The sequence below is a fragment of the Watersipora subatra genome, chromosome 7 (assembly GCF_963576615.1).
Source record: "Watersipora subatra chromosome 7, tzWatSuba1.1, whole genome shotgun sequence".
Classification (NCBI taxonomy): domain Eukaryota; kingdom Metazoa; phylum Bryozoa; class Gymnolaemata; order Cheilostomatida; family Watersiporidae; genus Watersipora; species Watersipora subatra.
The window spans coordinates 38,861,986-38,888,085 of NC_088714.1; the positions used below are offsets into that span (position 1 = coordinate 38,861,986).

Sequence of the window (26,100 nt, forward strand, 5' to 3'; positions counted from 1 at the left end):
TCAATCAAATGCATTCACTTCATTCACTGCATAGCTACAGCCCAAACGATGCTACTGAGCACACCAGTCATAAACAACTTATGAGTCATAAACAACTTACCCGTCTTATATCGTGACCATCCTTATTTAATAATAAGTTTTTTAAATACCATTAAATTCTCATGTTATTATTCTTATTTTATTTGCCATTCGCATAGCCTGATTGGCTGTTGAAGTCAAGTTAAGATGAAGTCAGATAAAATAAGGTAGAGCTGCATATAAAAGAGAGAGAGGGAGAGGGAGAGGGAGAGGGAGAGGGAGAGGGAGAGGGAGAGGGAGAGGGAGAGGGAGAGGGAGAGGGAGAGGGAGAGGGAGAGGGAGAGGGAGAGGGAGAGGGAGAGGGAGAGGGAGAGGGAGAGGGAGAGGGAGAGGGAGAGGGAGAGGGAGAGGGAGAGGGAGAGGGAGAGGGAGAGGGAGAGGGAGAGGGAGAGGGAGAGGGAGAGGGAGAGGGAGAGGGAGAGGGAGAGGGAGAGGGAGAGGGAGAGGGAGAGGGAGAGGGAGAGGGAGAGGGAGAGGGAGAGGGAGAGGGAGAGGGAGAGGGAGAGGGAGAGGGAGAGGGAGAGGGAGAGGGAGAGGGAGAGGGAGAGGGAGAGGGAGAGGGAGAGGGAGAGGGAGAGGGAGAGGGAGAGGGAGAGGGAGAGGGAGAGGGAGAGGGAGAGGGAGAGGGAGAGGGAGAGGGAGAGGGAGAGGGAGAGGGAGAGAAACAAGACGTCATAGAAATAAGGCCAGAAATACAAAACTGTATAATTGTATACTGTATAAATGTACACTGTATAATTGTACATTGTGTAATTGTATACTGTATAATTGTATACTGTATAAATGTATATTGTATAATTGTATACTGTATAATTGTAGATTGTATAATTGTATACTGCATAATTGTATACTGCATAAATGTATACTGTTTAATTGTATATTGTATAATTGTATAACTGTATATTGTATACCATATTTTGATGCTGTATAATGCACTGACAACCAAATTTTCCAGTAATTGCAAACAAGTATATTTAAGTTTGATTTAAATTTTGTAAAAAGTTGTGTAACAAAATATGATTTAGGAGTCAAAGTTCCAATCATACCATACATATCAGATGGTTTCATGACGCTATATGTAGTTTCAATCATACCATACTATATTATACTACAATTATATGCTATACTATACCATGGCATGCCATACCGCGCCATACCAGACTATTCCATACCATACCCTGCAGGTGGTTTTTGTGTAGAATAATCATTAATTTTAAGCAAGCAGCCATAGCATGATATGATTGGAGTTACGCTCCTGTAACTCAAAGGAGTCTGCAGCCTGATTGGTTGAGAGAGACACACCTACTGAAGAAGCTCTGAGGCTGGCAAGGGGCTTTAAAATCAGCTTCATTCTTGATTAAAAATATTTGAAGACAATTTTCAAAAGCTGACAGTTGAAGTGTAACAGGTGAGCAAGTATAAGTAACAATATAACCCTATAGTAACAATATAACCCTATAGTAACAATATAACCCTATAGTAACAATATAACCCTATAGTAACAATATAACCCTATAGTAACAATATATAGTAGCAATATAACCCTACAGTAACAATATAACCCTATAGTAACAACTATAGTAACAATATATGGTAAAACTTTGTTGTACTGTGTGCATGTTTTTGTTTAACACTTGTAAGCTACTTAAAATAACTGTAATAGCTTTGTATGGTCGACATCAAGTTTACTTATTTGAATATAAAATGTGAATCAGAGTTTTTTTACTGTGCAACTTTGAAATAGAAGGCTATCCTTTATTTGTTTTATGATCCGTGACATGGGAACAAAAAATAATGCGATTAGCTAACACTTCTACAAGCTATGGATTAAATGTTTCACTGCCACATTCTTTCAGAAAAAGTTGTGAATGGCAAATATTTGTAATAAATGTTGGTCACTTTGAATAAAACTTATTTAGTCATAAAATTTGATTATTCTATTTTTTAAAGCCTTCATATTGTTATATAAATATAAATATTGTTTTTCTATTCGGTATTTTTATGAGATGAGAGGGTAACTCCAAGCTTTTGAGATTTAGAATAATCCAAGGTATTTGTCCTACTCTGACCATAGGAAAGCAGATCTCAGCTGTTTGAAAAGCAATCTGCTAAAGTGCACGCAACCTCCCGTTGGTAGTACATTGACACCAGTTGTCTACTCATCAATCAAGTATTTCAAAACACGTTATGCGTTGCGGTGATTATTGCATCCGCATCAAAATAGTGAGGCATAACGCTGCATATTCTAGTGGTTAACACATCTGCATTGGGCATGAGTTATGCATAAAGGCACGTTTACACCAGGGTGATTTGTCAGAGTTGCTTTGATGCAAAATGAAAAATGGTTGTTCAAAGGCTTGGTTCCAGTCAACAACACAAGATCAGTAAAACGCGCATACTATGTCTGTCAATCATACTATGTTTGTCAATCATACTATGTCTGTCAATCATACTATGTCTGTCAATCATACGATGTAATGTTAATCTTATCTCGCAATATTAATAGTATTGAAAATACAAGCAAATGGAATGGATATCTTTGTTGCATTTCGATGGCTAAAAAATGCGAGACATTTGGTACAGTTTGAATTTGAGTTGGCGTAAAGTCTATACAAAAACGTGTTTCAAATCATGAACAGACTCAAAGTTTCTCTTATTGTGACTCTCTCAGATGAAACACAGTTCTGACTAATCGTGCCGGTGTAAACGCGCCTCATGAATAAATATAGCTGCATTTGGAACGTCTGAGATGTATATGTATAATACGCTAATGAATAATTTTACATCTTGCAGTCTTGAATCAGACGAGAAAGAAAGATGGTGTCTTGCTTCGGAAAGAGCAGGTTTGCAGTCATTGCTTTCACGCTGCAAACAATATTTCTCATCCTCTTTGGCGTCTTCGCTGAATATAAGTATGAGATTGGTGCGGAGACGAGATGGTTCTACCCAAGTAAGTTGCTACATTGCTCTGAGTCAACTCATATCTAATTATAGCATAGAGTTAAAATCTTTGTTATTTTGACTAAACCAGAATTTTGGTCTTTGCGTTGCACCGAAGCTGAATAAAAATTATTTGCATTATTATTATATGAGATATGATTTTTACGCTTGCACCTTTATACTGAATGCGGTCAGCCATGGTGATGCATACACTTAAACTTTCAATAGCAAGTGTCATTAGTACTATTTAAAAGCGCTGCCATCACCGGAGAGGCAGTCAGGCATCACGTAATACCCCACACATTGACCTTTAGTGTTTTGGTATCCGCCATCCATAAACAATAGAGAATAGAGAGTCAAACCTATGGCGCCTGGCCACCATTAATCATCTGCCTTCTTGGAAATACTAGCCTATCCATAAAATAAGTGAATGGACTTGCTTACTGTATTCTGATATAACAACTGAGGCCACTTGTTGAGCGGAGCCAGCAAATCTATTAGCTCATATGGAGAGACACTTTGTTAAAAAAGTGGCAAGAAAATCATTCATTACTGTAAACCATTTCATTCAGATTTGTAGTTTTTTCAAAATATTGCACACTATAAAAATACTAACGTAAAGGTATTCCCTTTTAGTGTTCCAGAATGTTCATGTGATGATGTTCATCGGATTTGGCTTTCTGATGTCCTTTCTTAAGCGCTATGGTTATTTCGCAATCGGCGTGAACTTCTTGATCGCTGCCCTGGTTCTACAGTGGCACATAATCTTTCAAGGATTGGTGCACTTGAGCAAAGAGCATCATTGGAGGATTTCAATTAATCTACAAAGGTAATTCAGATGAGCTGAACACCCCTACCACACCCCTACCGCACCCCTACCGCACCCCTACCACACTCCTTTATTCATTTATCAGTTTCATAGGAAAGATTTAGACCTAACCTTGTCAAACTGGTGAAATAATACAATGCTATAAATATCATGTTCAAAAGCCACTCATTAAAGCTATTGCACATTGTATCTGGTTTATATTTATCAGAGCCATGCCGGTCTGGTCAACATTAACATGTATGCAGGTGACCTTGTGATTAAAGTAATATGTATGCAGGATACCTTGTGATTAAAGTAATATGTATTCAGGTTACCTTGTGATTAAAGTAATATGTATGCAGGATACCTTGTGATTAAAGTAATATGTATGCAGGTTACCTTGTGATTAAAGTAATATGTATTCAGGTTACCTTGTGATTAAAGTAATATGTATGCAGGTTACCTTGTGATTAAAGTAATATGTATGCAGGTTACCTTGTGATTAAAGTAATATGTATGCAGAATACCTTGTGATTAAAGTAATATGTATGCAGGTTACCTTGTGGTTAAAGTAATATGTATTCAGGTTACCTTGTGATTAAAGTAATATGTATGCAGGTTACCTTGTGATTAAAGTAATATGTATGCAGAATACCTTGTGATTAAAGTAATATGTATGCAGAATACCTTGTGATTAAAGTAATATGTATGCAGGATACCTTGTGATTAAAGTAATATGTATGCAGGTTACCTTGTGATTAAAGTAATATATATGCAGGTTACCTTGTGATTAAAGTAATATGTATGCAGGTTACCTTGTGATTAAAGTAATATGTATGCAGGTTACCTTGTGAGTAAAGTAATATGTATTCAGGATAACTTGTGGTTAAAGTAATATGTATGCAGGATACCTTGTGATTAAAGTAATATGTATGCAGGATACCTTGTGATTAAAGTAATATGTATGCAGGATACCTTGTGATTAAAGTAATATGTATGCAGGATACCTTGTGATTAAAGTAATATGTATGCAGGCTACCTTGTGATTAAAGTAATATGTATTCAGGTTACCTTGTGATTAAAGTAATATGTATGCAGAATACCTTGTGATTAAAGTAATATGTATGCAGGATAACTTGTGATTAAAGTAATATGTATGCAGGTTACCTTGTGATTAAAGTAATATGTATGCAGGTTACCTTGTGATTAAAGTAATATGTATGCAGGATACCTTGTGATTAAATCTGTTTGTCTTACTAATCAATACTAGTTATTAAGACAATGCCTTTTGGTGGCCTTAGCCTTGTGTGACACTGACCTTGTGACACTGACTTTGTGGCACTGACCTTGTGACACTGACTTTGTGACACTGACCTTGTGACACTGACCTTGTGTCGCCAACCTTGTGATACTGAACCTTAACGTCATTGACCTGTTGAAACGCTAGCCCATTTTGACACGAATCCTTTGCATCACTAATCTTTTATGGCACTGACCCTTGGTGACTATAGCCCTTAGTGACACTGATTTTTCGTGACACTAGTCTCGTTGTGACAGTAACTCTGTGCTACACTAGCCCTTTGTGACACTGACCCTTTAAGACACTGACTCTTTGGAACACTAACCTTTTGTGACTATAGCCCTTTGCGGCGCTAAACCTAACTGCCGGTGATTCTTTGGGAGACTGACTCGTTGTCACTTTAACTTTTTAGACCAATAGCCAGTCTTCCAAAAACTGCCTCTTATGTTGCATGACTGACTTCAAGTTTCTGATACTTATTTCCTTAAACTGCCATCCAGAGTCTTCAATTCGAGTAACAGCATGATTAGTAAGCTTTCCAATAATATATCATTCATTATCCATGCCTTTTATCATACATTATTACACAGTTAGAACTTATGGTAGACACATTATCACAGTTTCGGTCACTTATTCACAAATAATTCTCCAGGATAGTTACCGTATGCGTCTGTTTTGCAGAAGTACAGTACTACAGTGTTTCTATAAAAGTTAACTTTGCCATTATACTAGTCTTGGTCTAGCGTAATTCTCATCGTGTTAAACACTAAATCCCTCAGCAGGCATGAAACTTCGTCTCTCACAATAGGATTTCAGTCAATTCCATATTACAAAGTTTTAGGTCAAATTATGTTACACCATATTCAGTTTTCCGCATATCAAACTAGTTCGATATGCATGTTCATCGGCACTCATTCTGGTCATACTGTATTTCCTTACACTGAAATGTCCTTACAAACTGCACTTCTTTGCATTTGGGGTCAACCTTCACTGTTTAGTTATCATTTAGACTTTCTGTGTAGAACTGAGGTTCTATAGAGAGCTTTAGAGTTTCTGTAGAGAGCTGAGGTCCCATGTTACCATTTAGAGTTTCTGGCAAGAGCTGAGGGTACTATGTAGTCATTTATGCTTTTGTTCATCATGTGCTTATCGTCTATTCACAGTCTCATCGCTGCTGACTTCACATCAGCTGCTGTTCTCATATCATTCGGAGCCATTATTGGGAAGACAAGTCCATTGCAACTCGTAATCATGGCCATATTAGAAGTGATGGTATTTGTGGGCAACGAATACATCGCAGTCGAGATATTTAAGGTAAACATCACAGCACACGCATTTCTATAATATTCTATGAACTCTCTGCTCTAGTTAACCTTACCTACCTACAATTTGAAATGTATGAATATATCTGCAATGCAAATGCTTTTGTTATAGTATCATTATGGATCAATATGAATAAGTTTTGTCTTTTCATGTGAGTTGTTTCAACTTCATCACAACAGATTATTAAAGCTAAAATGTACAACATAGGTATCAGAGTGGGGCAGATTATTATCAACCTAAAAACTATAAATCTTTAATGTATGTCTTGGAGTCACTTCTATCAGTCTTGTAGTCACTTCTATTAGTCTTGGCGTCACTTCTATCAGTCTTGGAGTTACTTCTATCAATCTTGGAGTCACTTCTATCAGTCTGGCATCACTTCTATCAGTCTTGGAGTCACTTCTATCAGTCTTGGAGTCACTTCTATCAGTCTTGGAGTCACTTCTATCAGTCTTGTAGTCACTTCTATCAGTCTTGTAGTCACTTCTATCAGTCTTGGCGTCACTTCTATCAGTCTTGGAGTCACTTCTATCAATCTTGGAGTCACTTCTATCAGTCTGGCATCACTTCTATCAGTCTTGGAGTCACTTCTATCAGTCTTGGAGTCACTTCTATCAGTCTTGGAGTCACTTCTATCAGTCTTGGAGTCACTTCTATCAGTCTTGGAGTCACTTCTATCAGTCTTGGAGTCACTTCTATCAGTCTTGGAGTCACTGCTATCCCAAGCATCTCATGATAAATTAACGGAAGTTTATGTTTTCAAATAGTTCGAATGCAATATAACATATACCATCAATACTACAAGAGTTGTACATACAAAGAAAAATATGCAAAAGCCATAAAACTAAAAAACAAACAGAAATAAGCATCTTTGTTACAACGATGAAATAGAGAAGTTTGGGTAACTAGAAGCGTTGTAATTGACCAACAGTTTTTAAAGAACATTCTTTGCTTCAGGGAAAATTATTGCCACAGCGCGTTGTTACATATTTCTTGCATCCTTTCGTTTCAATTTATAACAGCATACCACAAACTGGTTAAAAAATATTTTAGCTTACTTAAAAAAACGTAAATACTAAGTTCTATAGGAAACCCACAGAAGTAAAAACAGTCAGCAGGTTTCGTGACAAAGATTTCACCAAAGTAATATCATGCCAGTGACACCACATCCTGTTATGATGTTTGCTATGGCTATTGCACAATATGCTTGCATCAGGCAGCCAATATGCGTGATGTCACAATGTTTGTATAGCTCTCTCAGGTTTTTTGCATATTACTACGACTAGTCTAATTGACATCCAGATTGGTGTAGGGCCAGCGTTGAGCTAGAATGCAAACTCCAGTAACTCCAGGTAGATTGGTAATCATTTTTAATGTGTTTTTACACTGCCATGCAAGCCTAGCTTCAGCTCATAACTTATAAGACGAGTTCTGCAGAAAATTATCTACGATTGAAGAATGTACGTGTAACATATTATTTTCTTGTAAGGTGGCTTGTTTGGTACCCTGGCGCTTTAGACACAAATAAATGGTGCTTAGTTGCTATTCTGAAGGCTTAGCAAATTGTATTAACTTATCCTATTGAAGTCCGGCTGTTATAAATAGTAAAGTGTGACACACCACGTAATTAAAATGCAATTTGTTATAGATTTTGTAATACATCATTAATTTTCATATTTTTATGAAAAAATAACCTAAAAACAAAAATAGTAATGTACATGCGTGTCCCAGAAGCCAGTATACTGAACTTCTTGTTGACCAAGTCTCAGAACTAGAAGCTTATCAAGTGTTTACGAGTGCATGTGTTATACTTGGGAAATATATATATAGGTAGATGCAATAAAATGATGAGTTGCCTTCTCTTGGTTTACTACTGCCACCGCAAATCTATATGGGCACTAGGTGTCTAGGTTTTGATTCAAATTGCCGACTATCTTTGATTAGTCTAATGTGTATTTATTAAGGGAAAATAGAAGCCCTCGCGTTTGCTGTCAGGTCATAAGCATAGAGTATAAGTCTGAGGTATATTCTATGCTTGTTTGCAGGCAACAGATATTGGTGGGTCAATGGTGGTTCACGTATTCGGGGCGTACTTTGGTCTTGCAGTTTCACGCGTTATATACAAGCCATTCCACTCCGGGTCAGCAAATGAGGCAGCATCATACCACTCGGATATGTTCTCTCTGATAGGTCAGTTGTCATTATCTGTCAATTGTAAAATGTTATTCTATGTTTTTGTAAAGATTGTTTCTATCTGCAGCTAATAGAAGAAATTTGACACTGAAGTCGAGCTGTTTCATCTGCATGACCTGTCATCATAAAAGAATGCTGACTTAACGCTTTTAGCTTTACAAAACCACAATTAGTTAACCTCTCACCTCCTTGTCCATCAATTGTTTTATTGGAACCATCTGTAAATTCTTATTTTATTGGAATGCTTTTGTCATTTAATTTTTAGTTGTTAATGCAGAGGCACAAAGTAATTCAGTGTTACGGAGTAATGCATTGTAGTATTGCACTTATAAACAATAATACACTGATAGTAATGCATTGTAGTATTGCACTTATAAACAATAATACACTGATAGTAATGCATTGTAGTATTGCACTTTTAAACAATAATACACTGATAGTAATGCATTGTAGTATTGCACTTATAAACAATAATACACTGATAGTAATGCATTGTAGTATTGCACTTATAAACAATAATACACTGATAGTAATGCATTGTAGTATTGCACTTATAAACAATAATACACTGATAGATTGCAATATACTAGTGCAAAGTAATGCATTGATAGAAAGTAAAGCACTAGTACTTGATAATGCAATGATGGATTGCAATAGACTAGTTGTACTTAGTAATGCACTGATAGTTTGCAACGCACTAGTACTTAGTAATGCACTGATAGTTTGCAGCGCACTAGTATTTAGTAATGCACTGATAGTTTGCAACGCACTAGTGCTTATTAATGCACTGACAGTTTGCAGTGCACTAGTATTTAGTAATGCACTGATAGTTTGCAATGCACTAGTACTTAGTAATGCACTGATAGTTTGCAGCGCACTAGTATTTAGTAATGCATTGATAGTTTGCAATGCACTAGTACTTAGTAATGCACTGATAGTTTGCAACGCACTAGTACTTAGTAATGCACTGATAGTTTGCAGTGCACTAGTACTTAGTAATGCACTGATAGTTTGCAGCGCACTAGTATTTAGTAATGCACTGATAGTTTGCAACGCTCTAGTACTTAGTAATGCATAGACACAGGGACGGGGTGATATTAAATCTTAAAGGTTGACTTGCAACAAAATTCACATTACAGTTATTTGGTATCAAAAGATTCACCATGTCTTACTCTGTTGTGTTGTAGGTGCCAAACACATAGAAATGTGATTACAAGCTCTTAAAAGCTCAAAAACGAAAAGCCGCCATAGTTTGGAATCTCTTTATTTATCTGACATAGTCATTACAGTTTGGTTATCGTCTTGTCACGTGATGTTCTTACGTGAATTGAAAGGCCAATAAAAAGGTTAATGTAAAACTTATCGTAGCACTAGTTTATGACAAACACTTTGGGTTTTACCGAAGACCCCGTATCAAATATACATGTAGATGCTCGCTACTTTACAGTTTTGTTTCGGCTTGGACTAATCGTCAAGTCGTAATCTGATCATGTGACCCAATACTTCGAAAATAATCTTTGCAGCACTTTTCGATTATCACAGGTAACCAACAGGCTCGTCACGATTATCAGACAACGATATGTACTCCTTCAAGCTAAGGTTAAAAAGTTTAATGATTTTTTACGGTAAGTTATAAGATATCAGTGCTAAATGTGACAGCATTACAATGACGATAAAATAGACGCGTAAGAACAATAGACATGGTTTTATTGAATGCGTGAAGTATATTTGTGAAAATATTTCAACGAATGAGATTGCATGAAAGTGTAAACAGAAACCATCCTGTGACAACTACGTCCCATTTGAGCAGTTTTGGAAAGCGAATCCAAACTACGGCGGTCTCGTGTGGCTGCTATTAACTGTTCGTTTTTGAGCTACTAAGAGCTTGTCATCACATTCCCATATATTTTGCACCTACAACACAACAGAGTAAGACATGGTGAATCTTATGATACCAAACAACTGTAATGTGAATTTTGTTGCAAGTCAAACTTTAAGTTCACCGTGTGAATGACATAGAGCTATTTCTGTTATAAAGTTTGTCACTGCAACCAGTATGTCTTATCTTGTTTTCTATCCCAATAATGGCCTATTGCTGCTGTATTGTCTACTCATAATCTCAGGGGATATGAACAAAAACTTTCATGCAGTCATTGGCAAGGCAACTCACAATAGAGTTATTTTTTATACTGTTCGCTAGGCACAATCTTTCTGTGGCTGTATTGGCCAAGCTTTAACGCTGCCATAGCTACTACTGAAGAACAGCAAATAAGAGCCATCATCAACACTTACCTCTCCTTGGCAGCGTGCTGCCTCGTCACTTTTGCTGTCTCCTCTTTGACAGACCCCCGAGGAAGGTTTAACTTGGTAGGTGACGATACGTACATTTTTTGAAAATTTGTTTCACTCTAACTAACCAGCGATAAAGCAAGCTATCCCACTACTAATATCACTGTCTGCTGAGATTAGACTTAGTTACTTTACTATCAGCTATGGGTGCCTTAGGAACTAAGTCTATTATTATGAGTCATACCTTGTAACCATGTCTTAACGCTACTCAATTCTCCATTTGTGTTTGTATCAAACTTGTGTAGATATATAGAAAACAGCTAATGCAAAATCTTTCATTTTTATTTACATAAAATGTGTAATAGTTTTAGAAATATTGCTTTGATTTATTGAATAACAAACATTAAAATATATACATTTAGCTGCAGCTGAACACAACATCATACTTAAATTTTGATTTGACAAATGAAAACATGAAAAAGTTATTAGGCTGACTTATGAAGATAGAAAAATTCCTTAAAGCATTGAAGTTCACTTGATTATTAATTGATAGAATTACTCAATGCTAAACTACTATTATTAATTGATAGAGTTACTCAATGCTAAACTACTATTATTAGTTGATAGAGTTACTCAATGCTAAACTACTATTATTAGTTGATAGAGTTACTCAATGCTAAACTACTATTATTAATTGATAGAGTTACTCAATGCTAAACAACTATTATTAATTGATAGAGTTACTCAATGCTAAACTACTATTATTAATTAATAGAGTTACTCAATGCTAAACTACTATTATTAATTGATAGAGTTACTCAATGCTAAACTACTATTATTAGTTGATAGAGTTACACAATGCTAAACTACTATTATTAAATGATAGAGCTACTCAATGCTAAACTACTATTATTAATTGATAGAGTTACTCATTGCTAAACTACTATTAAGTATAAGCTAACACTCTAATAGGCAACTAACATCGCTGTAAGATGTTAACCCCATACTAGGCAACTAACATAACTGTAAGATGTTAACCCCATGCTAGGCAACTAACATTATTGTAAGGTGTTAATCCTGAAATGTGCTTGCACTGGATTTGACAAGAGAATACATGTTTGGTCCCAAGTCGTTAACAACGAAGTATTATCAGACAGACTGAATATAAGTTGATAATCAAGTTAATATTTTTAACTTTTTTTGGAATTAAGGAAAAATGATAGAAAATAGGGAAGTCATAAGAATGCCATCTTGGCAGCTATTACAGCAGTCCAGATCTGCTGCAATAGCTGGAGTCACTTTTTGCTCAAGTTCAAATCATGAAATTTTACAAAACCTTTTTCAGATTGAAAATTCTAAAATTTTTAATGTTCCGTCTCAGCAATGGTCCTTGTAAAAGCATATAGGTGCTAGAGATAATTGATCTAGCCTACTAACAGCCAATCCTCCTTCTAAAAGACATCAATCAGCATTCAACGGGAGTCAGCCATTGCAACTCTAAATTCCTCTCAGCATTTGCAACTTTATCTTTGATAACGAGCATTAGAAAAATAAGAATCGTAACCATTTTTCTTGAGGTTCTATATAGCATTTTCATTGGCATGAGTTCTGAGATGGATAGCTACTCTTTCCCCAGCTGCTATGGTGTTTACCCAGCTGCTATGGTGTTTACAATATATTGCTTGGTGACAAGCGAGAAAGATTAACCAGGATTTCCGCAAGCCACATTAACAGGTTTTATAAAAATGTTAGCGATGAAAGACATATAACTGTGTACGTCGTGAACGTTATTCCTTGGCATATGTCGGCTGGTCAGAATGTGCAAACCGGTTGAAATCCTGTTGAAACTGGACACATGACTAACAGAGCGTGAAGGCTTGTTGGTCATGCCAAGCTCGTACCGGTTCAAACTGGAAAAATCCATAACAGCAAGCCTGTGCTTTGCTATTACGTTAGGCACAAACTTTTACCATAAATAAATGGTATGATCTTAAACAAAGTTTGCTTTGAGAATTACTTCAGCAATTCTATAAATGTTCAAAAATTTTACAAACAATTCAATTCGATAAACCTCCTTGCTTAACTTTTTGTCTATGTTTACAACAGTTATGGCCTAAATTCTTAATCTAAAGGTAGACTGGTAGCCAAGGGCCGCTTACAAGCATTGCTGGGCACAAGTACTTCTTGGCCAACGAGTTTTGACCACCCCCTTCTGTTCGACATTTCCGAGTATCGGGTAGCTGGTAATGCTTGGTACGAATACTTCTTAGCCAACGGGTTTTTTGGGTATTGGGTTTGTTGATACGAGTTTTATGTCTCAAATTTCCAAACATCAGACATATTTTAAAATTTACAAAGCATTTATAATTCTATACAATTTATTCATTGTTTTTTACTATTTTCTATTGACCGATATTCGTGCTCGCAGCCTTAACCCTTGGAAGTTTGAACCCTAACGTACTGTGTGTCTAGGGTGTGTCACCCTAGGGTGTCAGAATCTCTATCGGCAGGAATTCACATGGCTTTGTTTATAAAAGCTGTTTCTGAGTAACAGCGTGAACCAATCAAATTAATTTTTGCACAAGATATTAGACCAGAAATTTTACTTCCATTTGTAACAGTTTTCAAATATCCTTACCAACTTCCTTCGTTTTAATAACAAACTTTATTTTAACAATATTGCGAAGAAACCGATAGGACTCTTTTGTTAGTAGGTCATAAATGATTGTGACGCAAATAAAGAATTTTATATTACTAATTATAATTTTTAAGTACATATTGAATCATAAAATAATGATGAGCATGTTTTCAATGGATGCTAGTGTAAATGTTTCTACAAGTGTTTTAAAATTGTATAAACTTTTATAGTTGTAGCCTGAATAATGGTAAATACTGTTTTTTCATGTTTGACGACATTAGCTGTGGCTTGTCCGACTTTGTTACTAGTGTTTTACCAAATATCATTGAATAATGAGCACGCTCAGATATATATATATATATATATATATATATATGTATAAAGGCTTAGAAACTTCGGAACGCTGGACAGATTGCTCAGGGTTACTGACATGATTTGACATAAATGGTCAGGGTTCAAAGGGTTAACAGGCGGTTTATCAAACAGTGTTTAGAGCGCAGAGCGCAATAGACCGAGTTTTTTGTCTACTCTACTCGACGGATTCGTGCACCAAAACCTGAACTCGCAAGTCAAAACTTGAACCCTCAAGATGGAAATGCTCAAAAATTCTATTACCCGAGGCTCGAGAGAAGATAAACCCGCAAGTTTAATGAGTTTTGTTACCCATGCCCCGCACTATTTACAAGTGTGATAATGTTCGTCAATTTACAGTTTTAACAACTTCTTCGATTAAAGTAGGCTTTCCCACAAAGGAACTCAAGCTATCTTTTGAAGATGCATCCATATTTTTGTTTGATTTTTGGCTCCCCTGACCAAAGTCATTATTACTGAGTAGAAATTCCAGATCAGCAGTAACTAGTCATTCTTACTTTATCCATCCGTGTTATCTAATTGGCTTTTAGATAAATACAGACACTATGATTGGCTATCAGATAAGTACAGACACTCTGATTGGCTATTAAAGTCTTAGCGATACCTAGATTTGATAAATCATGACATAAAAGGTGATTTGGTCAAAAGGCATTGATTTAGTTGTATTCAGTCTGGTATCGAAATGGTAGCTCCAAGTTTTGTAATTGGACAACTAAACACGCATAGCACTGACTAGTATGTCCCAGTGACAGACTAAACACGTATAGCACTGACTAGTATGTCCCAGTGACAGACTAAACACACATAGCACTGACTAGTATGTCCCAGTGACAGACTAAACAGGCATAGCACTGACTAGCATGTCCCAGTGACAGACTGGACACGCATAGCACTGACTAGTATGTCCCAGTGACAGACTGGACACGCATAGCACTGACTAGCATGTCCCAGTGACAGACTGGACACGCATAGCACTGACTAGTATGTCCCAGTGACAGACTAAACACACATAGCACTGACTAGTATGTCCCAGTGACAGACTGGACACACATAGCACTGACTAGTATGTCCCAGTGACAGACTAAACACGCATAGCACTGACTAGTATGTCCCAGTGACAGACTAAACACACATAGCACTGACTAGTATGTCCCAGTGACAGACTAAACAGGCATAGCACTGACTAGTATGTCCCAGTGACAGACTGGACACACATAGCACTGACTAGTATGTCCCAGTGACAGACTAAACACGCATAGCACTGACTAGTATGTCCCAGTGACAGACTGGACACGCATAGCACTGCCTAGTATGTCCCAGTGACAGACTAAACACGCATAGCACTGACTAGTATGTCCCAGTGACAGACTGGACACGCATAGCACTGCCTAGTATGTCCCAGTGACAGACTAAACAGAGTAAAACTAAACTAAGTAAGACTTAACAAACTAAAGTTACAAAGCGTTATGATTTCATAGAATTCTGAAAAGTAGAACTTACCTTTTAAGAAAATACGAAAATTAATTGCGAATACGCCAAATACTTTTATGTCATATTTATGTAGGAATTACAAGATGAAAAATATAAAGATGACAAAATAAAAAATTAATAAAGATCTGCGCAGCGTGGTGGATGAGAAAACGTGTTTCAGAAATACCCTTCCTGCCGATGCCAGCAGTTTCGACACCATAAAAATTTTTAGAAATCACTTAACTTAAACTTCTAGTTGAAATTAACTCTATTAATATTAACAAAACAAGTATGACATGATGACAATTTGATAGCGTAATGACATCGTGACCTAAATTATCTATTCATAAACTGAACTATAGGCGTTTGTATTGCCCGCGGTAATGTTTTAATATTATAGACATGGTAATAGCTCTTTGTGCCTGACTACATATGAATAAATATATAATCTTTTTACAAAATGATTATTCGTGCATTAATATGAATTGCTTGTGTTACTACTCACAGGTGCATGTGCAGAATGCCACACTGGCTGGTGGAGTTGCAGTAGGAACAGCGGCCAACTTCATGATTCAGCCATGGGGAGCTGTACTTATCGGTGTTCTAGCGGCAATAATCTCAACACTTGGTTTCCAATATCTGCAGGTACTACTGTACTATTAGCTGTCTCATGCAAATGTTTTACAAACAACACTTAGATTTTCACGCCAATTATCAACCTACAAGATAATTTTGGTTAAAGTTTTGGCAAATGTAAAACTGTTTACGCGAAAGCCAGGTGTTTATTAGCAACACTATTACGAAAAGATAAACAATAGTCAGAAACTTTGGCATTCTTTGATTGGCAGAGAGGCAGGAACTTTGCGCTTTTTAGTTTTGTGAAAGTGATAGAATTCCTTTAAAAAGATAAAATGTAATTTATTACGTGTCTCTCCCTTCATGAATCGCTTCAATTAATCAGCACTAGGTTCCTTCAAACCTCCAGCGCAATGAAATGATGTAACTATTGCAAAACGGTAATGCAATTGGTGGAATGCTATGTTTGTTATTGAACTCAGATATCCTTTTCATCTTGTTCCAAATGATGAAAATCAAAAAAGAAAAGTCAATAATAATATAATGTAGTGTAATAAATACCTGTGAAATACTTGCGTTTCATGCTTCATTTGATCCTAAGTTGAGGGGAGCTTTTGCACCCCCCCTTTTTCTTCCGAAGGTACACACTGTGCTTTAATATTGCAAGGCTTATACATGTATGGAAAGTTTATGTAGCAAGTAATAGCAATTATTATTATCTCTATTATTATTACCTCTATTATTATTATCTCTATTGTTCTTATCTCTGTTATTATTTTCCCTACTATTATTATCTCTATTATTATTATCCCTATTATTATTATCCCTATTATTATTATCTCTATTATTATTATCTCTATTACTAATATCTCTATTATTATTATCTCTATTATTACTATCTCTATTATTATTATTATCTCTATTATTATTATCTCTATTATTATTATCTCTATTATTATTATCTCTATTATTACTATCTCTATTATTATTATTATCTCTATTATTATTATCTCTATTATTATTATCTCTATTATTATTATCTCTATTATTATTATCTCTATTATTATTATCTCTATTATTATTATCTCTATTATTATTATCTCTATTATTATTATCTCTATTATTATTATCTCTATTATTATTATCTCTATTATTATTATCTCTATTATTATTATCTCTATTATTATTATCTCTATTATTATTATCTCTATTATTATTATCTCTATTATTATTATCTCTATTATTATTATCTCTATTATTATTATCTCTATTATTATTATCTCTATTATTATTATCTCTATTATTATTATCTCTATTATTATTATCTCTATTATTATTATCTCTATTATTATTATCTCTATTATTATTATCTCTATTATTATTATCTCTATTATTATTATCTCTATTATTATTATCTCTATTATTATCCCTATTGTTATTATTTCTATTATTATTATCCCTATTATTATTATTATTATCTCTAATGTTGTTATCTCTATTATTATTATCCCTATTATTATTATCTCTATTATTACTATCTCTATTATTATTATTATTATCTCTATTACTAATATCTCTATTATTATTATCTCTATTATTATTATCTTTATTATTATCTCTATTATTGTTATCTCTATTATTATTATATCTATAGTATGTAATAATTGAACAATAAAAAAAATAAGTTCAAATACTAGTTGCAATTTATACCAAATTTTAAAGTTTTGTTTTGAACTTGACGTTTGTTGGTGCTTAATAATATACTGACCTCTACAAAAAAGATTTGGATTTAAAACTAATTTGTTACTGATTTTGGGCAGTATTCTTTATTATTTGTTGTACATTTGCAAAATAGGAATTGAGTTTACTACCAATGCAAGACTTTAATTATTACCAAAAATATGAAACATTGCAGGTAAACATTGCAGGTAAGCAGGTAAACGTACCGCTTGTAGAGCTTCTACATTGTCATGTGGCGGAGTCTTTGGCTCATAGCTCTCACTTTCTAAAATATTCCATTCACTTTGTTTAGTAAAAATGCTGTACCGAGATTTTATGGACAGTTAAAATGTTTAATGGGAAGTTTTACACAATTATGTTTGATCTATCACCTTAACTTTTCTTTTACCAATATAGGTTTATCACATTAACTTATCTTTTACCAATATAGGTTTATAACCTTAACTCCTATTTTACCAGTATAGGTTTATAATTTTAGCTCCTATTTTACCAGTATAGGTTTATCACATTAACTCTTCCTTTTGCTATATAACTTCCACAAAGTTATTTTAATAACAGTCAAACTTTGTCATACAGTTTTATGAAATGTGGAAACTGTCATATGCCGGAGTAGATATTCCTATCATAATACTGCATACTGTATTTTTTAATGTACTTTCCAGCTCTAAATGTTTTATAATTATTTAAAAAACTAAATAATTTTGGTAAAAACTAAATTAATATGGCAATAATTAATAAAGAGAAGTTTTAACATTAATTTGCCTTTCATTGTTACAGAAAGGTTACATCTACACGTATGCTTGCCTTTCAGGTGAGCATAGATGTAACTCTCATAGATGTAACTCTCATAGATGTAACAAATTGGTCATATAGAGACTGACATGAGCATCGATAAAAATAGAGATATGAATATGGAGCTAGTTTAACAAAGAGGGTGCATATTTCAACTTTAGATAACTTTTCTATGCTTATGTCTAGCTTTTCCATTTTTACTAAATTTAAACTTTTTTCACCTCACTTTGACCATAACCAGCGAACCATTTTTATAATTTAAACAAGGAAGAGGGTCTAAGGTTTCTTATTTATGTTTTTCTATAAATTCTATTATAATTTTTAAAAAAGCATTGCTTTTTGTCATTATCACAGCTACCACTCACTTTAGTGTTTTGAAATTCATAATTGTAAAGCTAAGTTTGACTCTAAGAAACACTGTTTACTGTTATTTGAAGGTCTTAGAACCAAACTATGTGAAGGACTGAGTACATATGTGCTGATTTACAAAACTGCAATGATGTGAAAAATTTGCAAATGATGGAAATTGCTTTAAATGCTGAGAAAAATACTTGCTCGTTTTACATCATTTCCTAGAAAATTTGTAACATTAAGATGATAGTAATTTGAGACCAGGCTGTATCTGGTATAAAGTAGCAGTGTGTTTATGATGAGTTGTCGGTAATGTAGTTTATAATGAACATTCAGTCACAATATATGCTACACTCTAAGTGACAGTCTCAATCACTTGTACTCTATGAATACTTGGTCCTGGCAGCTTATATGAAAGACAAGCAATAAAAGTCAACAGCGATTGAAGTTGTCTATCATGCATTAAGAACATCCAGGTCTTAAATGTATCTGGTTTTACCTGCTAATTAAAGATATTATTTACCATGTCATCCTTTAGACATGACTGACATTGGCTCAAACTAAAACTAATTTGTCATTAACTAACCAACCGGAATCAAAACAAAAGCTAATCCGTCTTATCTCCAGGAAGCTATGGATAAAAAGTTTGGACTGCATGATTCATGTGGAGTCAACAACCTGCATGGAATGCCAGGAATTACAGCAGCTATTATAGGAATAATCGCTGCAGCGTATGGGAACGTGGAGAACTATGGCTCTGAGTGAGATTTTCTCTAATCCCTTATTTACAATTATGTTTAGCATCTAGTGCGCTCGAATAGGAATAGGAATAGGAATAAGAATAAGAATAGGAATAGGAATAGGAATAAGAATAGGAATAAGAATAGGAATAGGAATAGCCGTAAGAACTATACACAGCGCTTTTTACTTTTTTGCCCGACTTCTGACTTGTCTGAGGTCAAATTCAAGGTCAAATTCAAGTCTGTTGCTAGTTTCACTTTGTAAAAACCTATTTGAAAAACGTTATGTTATCTCTATTTAGTCAATTAGCACAGAAAAGCGTGTAAACTAATGTTAGACAGGTCCCACTCAATTCGTTTGTTTACCCTGAGAAAGATTGAATACAAATGCAGTTTTGAAATATACTGCAAAGTGTTTATTACAAACGCTCGAAGTAGAACACTTGCCTTGTGTAACACAAGTCAGCGTGATTCATGATTATAAATTGAATTGCCACTACGCTATCCAGCGTTAGATTAAATGCACAAATCTGTCTGATGAAGAGCTGAGACGGTGCTTAAAAGGTTATAAGCAATGTTTTTTTTATTTGAACTTCTCAGAAGCATTCTATTAATAATAGCTTACTATACATATTTCCATAATTCTTATTTTTCCAACTAACAGCACTAGATAGTCGCTATATTTGATTCAAGCACTTCATGATAGAGAAGATTTGGTGGCCTTTTAACACAGTTCAATTTTTTAAGTTTTAAACTGTTGCATAGGATAGTGATAGGGCTTGCTATCCAGGGCTACTCATAGGCATTTCAAATCATGAAGGCAATCCGCAGGCAAGATCAATAGATGCTATGATTTATCACTCAGTGTGTTTGATTGAGGAAATATTTGCCTTATAAACAGTAGGTAATGTGAGAGACACATTTGGGTTTTACCTCCTAGTATTTCATTAGCTATGTGCCAAAGTCGTAATACCATGCTCTATATACATGTAAGTGCCAGTGACTGCGATATTTTTGCTAAAAGCAAAGCTTAGTTTGGCAGGCTACATTCTTGCTTTCGTATGTTTCTATGAAAGCGAATGCTAGCCTGTTTTCCATACTCTGGTATCATCTTTAACAGGTATGTACGAAAAATCAGGAAATAGTGAGAAATTAGAATGATGTGAAGCAAAACTTATCTGATTTTTTAAAATATTTTTGAAATGAGGCGGAAGATAATTCATAGTTTTGTAGCCTGTTTTGTTGACAGTTGTGTTTGATACGTATTTACCTGCAACCTTATCTGTAGCCTTAATACACCGCTAATAGCTCGAACTTTCTGCCCTTAGCTCGAGCCTTTGATAATAACCCGTGTCACTCCTGCTCTGAGCTAGGAGCTAACAACCCCCGTACCAGAGTATATTGCTCATAGCCTGAGCCCCACTACCCGAGTATCTTGCTCGTAGCCTGAGTCCTGCTAGCCCTAATGCTACCAACATAAAATAAAGGATGGGCTCGACTATTTTTAATGTCATAAATGCTACTAATCGTTTGCCTGCGACTCCTGAAGGACTAAATTAAGGCAGAAAATGCTAAGAATAACATGAATGCTCAAGAAATTGTACAGTGAGGCCTGAAATTGTACAGAGATGCCTGAAATTGTACAGTGGTGTATGAAATTGTACAGTGATGCCTGAAATTGTACAGTGAGGCCTGAAATTGTACAGTGATGCCTGAAATTGTACAGTGATGCCTGAAATTGTACAGTGATGTATGAAATTGTACAGTGATGCCTGAAATTGTACAGTGATGCCTGAAATTGTACAGTGCGGCCTGAAATTGTACAGTGATGTATGAAATTGTACAGTGATGCCTGAAATTGTACAGTGATGCCTGAAATTGCACATTGATGCCTGAAATTGTACAGTGATGCCTGAAATTGTACAGTGGTGCCTGAAATTGTACAGTGGTGTATGAAATTGTACAGTGGTGTATGAAATTGTACAGTGATGCCTGAAATTGTACAGTGATGCCTGAAATTGTACAGTGATGCCTGAAATTGTACAGTGAAGCCTGAAATTGTACAGTGATGCCTGAAATGTACAGTGATGCCTGAAATTGTACAGTGATGCTTGAAATTGTACAGTGATGCCTGAAATTGTACAGTAATGCCTGAAATTGTACAGTGAGGCCTGAAATTGTACAGTGATGCCTGAAATTGTACAGTGATGTCTGAAATTGTACATTGATGCCTGAAATTGTACAGTGATGCCTGAAATTGTACAGTGATGCCTGAAATTGTACAGTGATGCATGAAATTGTACAGTGATGTATGAAATTGTACAGTGATGCCTGAGATTGTACAGTGATACCTGAAATATTACAGTGATGCCTGAAATTGTACAGTGATGTATGAAATATTACAGTGATGCCTGAAATTGTACAGTGATGCCTGAAATTGCACATTGATGCCTGAAATTGTACAGTGATGCCTGAAATTGTACAGTGATGTATGAAATTGTACAGTGATGCCTGAAATTGTACAGTGATGCCTGAAATTGTACAGTGGTGTATGAAATTGTACAGTGGTGTATGAAATTGTACAGTGATGCCTGAAATTGTACAGTGATGCCTGAAATTGTACAGTGATGTATGAAATTGTACAGTGATGCCTGAAATTGCACATTGATGCCTGAAATTGTACAGTGATGCCTGAAATTGTACAGTGATGTATGAAATTGTACAGTGATGCCTGAAATTGTACAGTGATACCTGAAATATTACCGTGATGCCTGAAATTGTACAGTAATGCCTGAAATTGTACAGTGATGCCTGAAATTGTACAGTGATGCCTGAAATTGTACAGCGATGCCTGAAATTGTACAGTGATGCCTGAAATTGTACAGTGATGCCTGAAATTGTACAGTGATGCCTGAAATTGTACAGTGGTGTATGAAATTGTACAGTGATGCCTGAAATTGTACAGAGAAGCCTGAAACTGTACAGTGATGCCTGAAATTTTACAGTGATGCCTGAAATTGTGCAGTGAGGCCTGAAATTGGACAGTGATGCCTGAAATTGTACAGTGATGCCTGAAATTGTACAGTGATGCATGAAATTGTACAGTGATGCCTGAAACCCTGAATCCAAAGAGTTACACATGGGGAAAAATTGCTAACGATTAAAGCGAGACAGAAAACATTCTGTGTTCGCCTTGTTTCTACAGCGAGCGACATACATATGTGCTTGCTATCATATTTACAGGCTTGTTGATGTGTTTCCGGCACTGGATAACTCAACAGGAATGGCTAGAACTGCAGCTCAGCAAGCTGGTTTCCAAGCTGCAACATTAGGGGTGACCTTACTACTGGCTATTGTGGGTGGACTAGTCACAGGTTAGATCTTGGAAAAGAAACATGAAAATACATCAGATAGGCAGTCATACTTCGCATAGACAGTTATACTTCATATAGATAGTTATACTTCATATGGACAGTTATACTTCCTATAGACAGGTATATTTCATATAGACAGGAATACCTCATGTAGAAAGTTATACTTCATATAGACAGTTATACTTGATATATACAGTTATACTTCATATAGACAGTTATACTTGATATAGACTGTTATACTTCATATAGACAGTTATACTTCATATAGATAGTTATACTTCATATAAACAGTTATACTTCATATAGACAGGTATATTTCATATAGATAGTTATACTTCATATAGACAGGTATACTTCATATAGACAGTTATATTTCATGTAGACAGTTGTACTTCATATAGATAGTTATGCTTCATATAGACAGTTATACTTCATGTAGATAGTTATACTTCATATAGACAGTTATAGTTCAGATAGATAGTTATACTTCATATACACAGTTATACATCATATAGATAGTTATACTTCATATAGATAGTTATACTTGATATAGACAGTTACACTTCATATAGATAGTTATACTTCATATAGTCAGTTATATTTTAAATAGACCGGTATACTTCATATAGCTTACAATAGCCTTAGATTTTGTACCAATTTGCTAATATCTTGTTATTGAACCTCATATTTTTTGCTATGAATTTATTTAGAACTTATGATGGTTGTGCCTCCAGTGAATGAGCTCAAAGAGATGCAATAATGATTACACAATTATTATGGAAAGTTAAGATTATTACTGCACAGTTTTGTTATTTGTTCAACTAGAAATGCTTACATATGTTCAATACAAAACAGCCTAAAATCTTTCCTACGCACTCGATGTTATAGAAGTAGAGTGCATAATAGGGGCCTACTCTACCTTTCTAGTTTTGCTGTATATGGGCTCGCGATGCGAAACATGATCAGTGGCGCTTGAAAGGTAAAGAGGAGACAAGTCCAAATTGACTGTAACTTTCATGAGAAGATGAATGAGCCTTTTTGATACCAGATATTTTGAACATTTACAGGTGCATTCTTGCGTTGGCTTCCTGGGTTAGATGCGCCGAAAGAAGCTTCTTTGTTTTATGATGGGAAAAACTTCTTACTGAATGATGAGGAGACGATTGACTCAATGCAAAATGTCAGTCACTCTTGCTTGGAGGAAAATGGTGAGACTGGACAGTCTAAGATTTAGGTGCCCGAACGTCTCTAACGACACAGGCTACAGTTGAACTCAAGATAGGAGAACAAGATAATGAACTGTGGTAAACTGCTGCCAGTATATAGTATCTTTGTATCCTTTCTATCAGAGTGCATACATATAATTCCATTCACTCTTGTTACCATATAATAAACGTATTAAGTTATGTTACATATTGTTTAGTACTTTTTATTTGCAGTTTCCTTTGGCGTAACATTGAATTATATTTTTGACAGACATTATGTAACCCTTTTACTAAATTGAAATATTACACTATTGAAAGAATGGCTTGCTTACTATCCTATACATCTTTAGGTTTATCTTATATGGGTTATTTGTTATATCTTACATATTAGGAGGAAAAACATACAACTACAGATTAAACAACTTTTGTAAACTTTTTAATACATGTACATGTATGCTTTAGCATCTGTTATTATAATAGAGTAAGTACTCCAGACTGATAACTGCATATAATTGAAACTCTAGTTTGTTGATTTGAGTGTGCAGAAAGATTTCTTGGTCAACCTAAACAAAAATAAACACCTAAGGAATGCTTTACATAGACATTGGAAAAATGACCAACTACAACCCTAGGAAGCTATGTATGTCACAGAGAAAAACAAAATATAATAGCTAAAATGCCAAGCTTTGATTTTAGTAGAATGCGTGTAGTTATAAGGTACTTGTGTTATAGACGGAGAGAGATAGTGGCTAAGGTACTCCTCTTGCTAGAAAACAGATGTAGTGGTTGAGGCACTACTGATGAAAATTGTTGTCTGGCGCAACTAATGCTCTATGCCGGTGCAACTACTAATGCTGACGGTGCAACTAATGCTCCATGTCGGTACAACTACTACTGCTGACGGTGCAACTACTATTGCTGACAGTGCAACTACTACTGCTGACGGTGCAACTACTATTGCTGACGGTGCAACTACTACCGCTGCCGGTGCAACTACTACTGCTGACAGTGCAACTACTACTGCTGTCGGTGCAACTACTACTGCTGACGGTGCAATTACTACTGCTGTCGGTGCAACTACTATTGCTGACAGTACAATTACTACTGCTGAAGTAAAATAAGTCAGCTGGTACAGACAGGCAATATGAGCCTATTGATGCATTGGAAGACAAGCTGGTGTATAGTAGTGTAGATCAATACTGGTCTATTACTGGTGTAGTAGTACACTGCATATAGATTTACTATGTAGTCCTAATCTTGCAGGCGCGACACTGCTTGTGATATTACTTGTAGAGGATAAGGGCTGCTAGTGAGTTCAGTAATTGTATTGCGACATAAGTGCAATTGCTCACCATGAAGCCAGACAGCATCTAATGTAGAGAAAAGGTGTTGCTATACACCATCTAATGTAGAGAGTGGGTGGTGCTATACACCATCTAATGTAGAGATTGGGTGGTGCTATACACCATCTAATATAGAGAGTGGGTGGTGCTATACACCATCTAATGTAGAGAGTGGATGGTGCTATACACCATCTAATGTAGAGATTGGGTGGTGCTATACACCATCTAATGTAGAGAGTGGGTGGCGCTATACACCATCTAATGTAGAGATTGGGTGGTGCTATACACCATCTAATATAGAGAGTGGGTGGTGCTGTACAGCATCTAATGTAGAGATTGGGTGGTGCTACACACCATCTAATATAGAGAGTGGGTGTTGTTATACACCATCTAATATAGAGAGTGGGTGTTGTTATACACCATCTAATATAGAGAGTGGGTGGTGCTATACACCATCTAATATAGAGAGTGGGTGGTGCTATACACCATCTAATATAGAGAGTGGGTGGTGCTATACACCATCTAATATAGAGAGTAGATGGTGCTATACACCATCTAATGTAAAAAG

The 26,100-nt window shown here is 35.5% G+C and overlaps 1 protein-coding gene across 1 annotated transcript; it reads left to right on the forward strand.

Moving 5' to 3' along the window:
• The first annotated feature begins 1,340 nt into the window (after positions 1-1,340).
• Positions 1,341-24,685, forward strand: LOC137399305 (ammonium transporter Rh type A-like). The gene is made up of 10 exons (XM_068085358.1): positions 1,341-1,486; positions 2,872-3,028; positions 3,655-3,847; positions 6,290-6,440; positions 8,495-8,639; positions 10,843-11,009; positions 15,919-16,056; positions 19,498-19,631; positions 22,854-22,984; positions 24,052-24,685. Exons 2-10 carry the CDS (start codon positions 2,896-2,898, stop codon positions 24,216-24,218), a joined length of 1,359 nt encoding a protein of 452 aa, XP_067941459.1. The 5' UTR covers positions 1,341-1,486; positions 2,872-2,895; the 3' UTR covers positions 24,219-24,685.
• The last annotated feature ends 1,415 nt before the right edge of the window (positions 24,686-26,100 follow it).

What these genes read in the sequence shown, in the direction of transcription:
- LOC137399305 (XM_068085358.1), top strand. Translation starts at nt 2,896, where the DNA reads ATGGTGTCTTGCTTCGGAAAGAGCAGGTTTGCAGTCATTGCTTTCACG. An exon ending in GACGAGATGGTTCTACCCAA is followed by an intron (nt 3,029 to 3,654) that starts GTAAGTTGCTAC and finishes ATTCCCTTTTAG; the next exon opens with TGTTCCAGAATGTTCATGTG. An exon ending in ATTTCAATTAATCTACAAAG is followed by an intron (nt 3,848 to 6,289) that starts GTAATTCAGATG and finishes GTCTATTCACAG; the next exon opens with TCTCATCGCTGCTGACTTCA.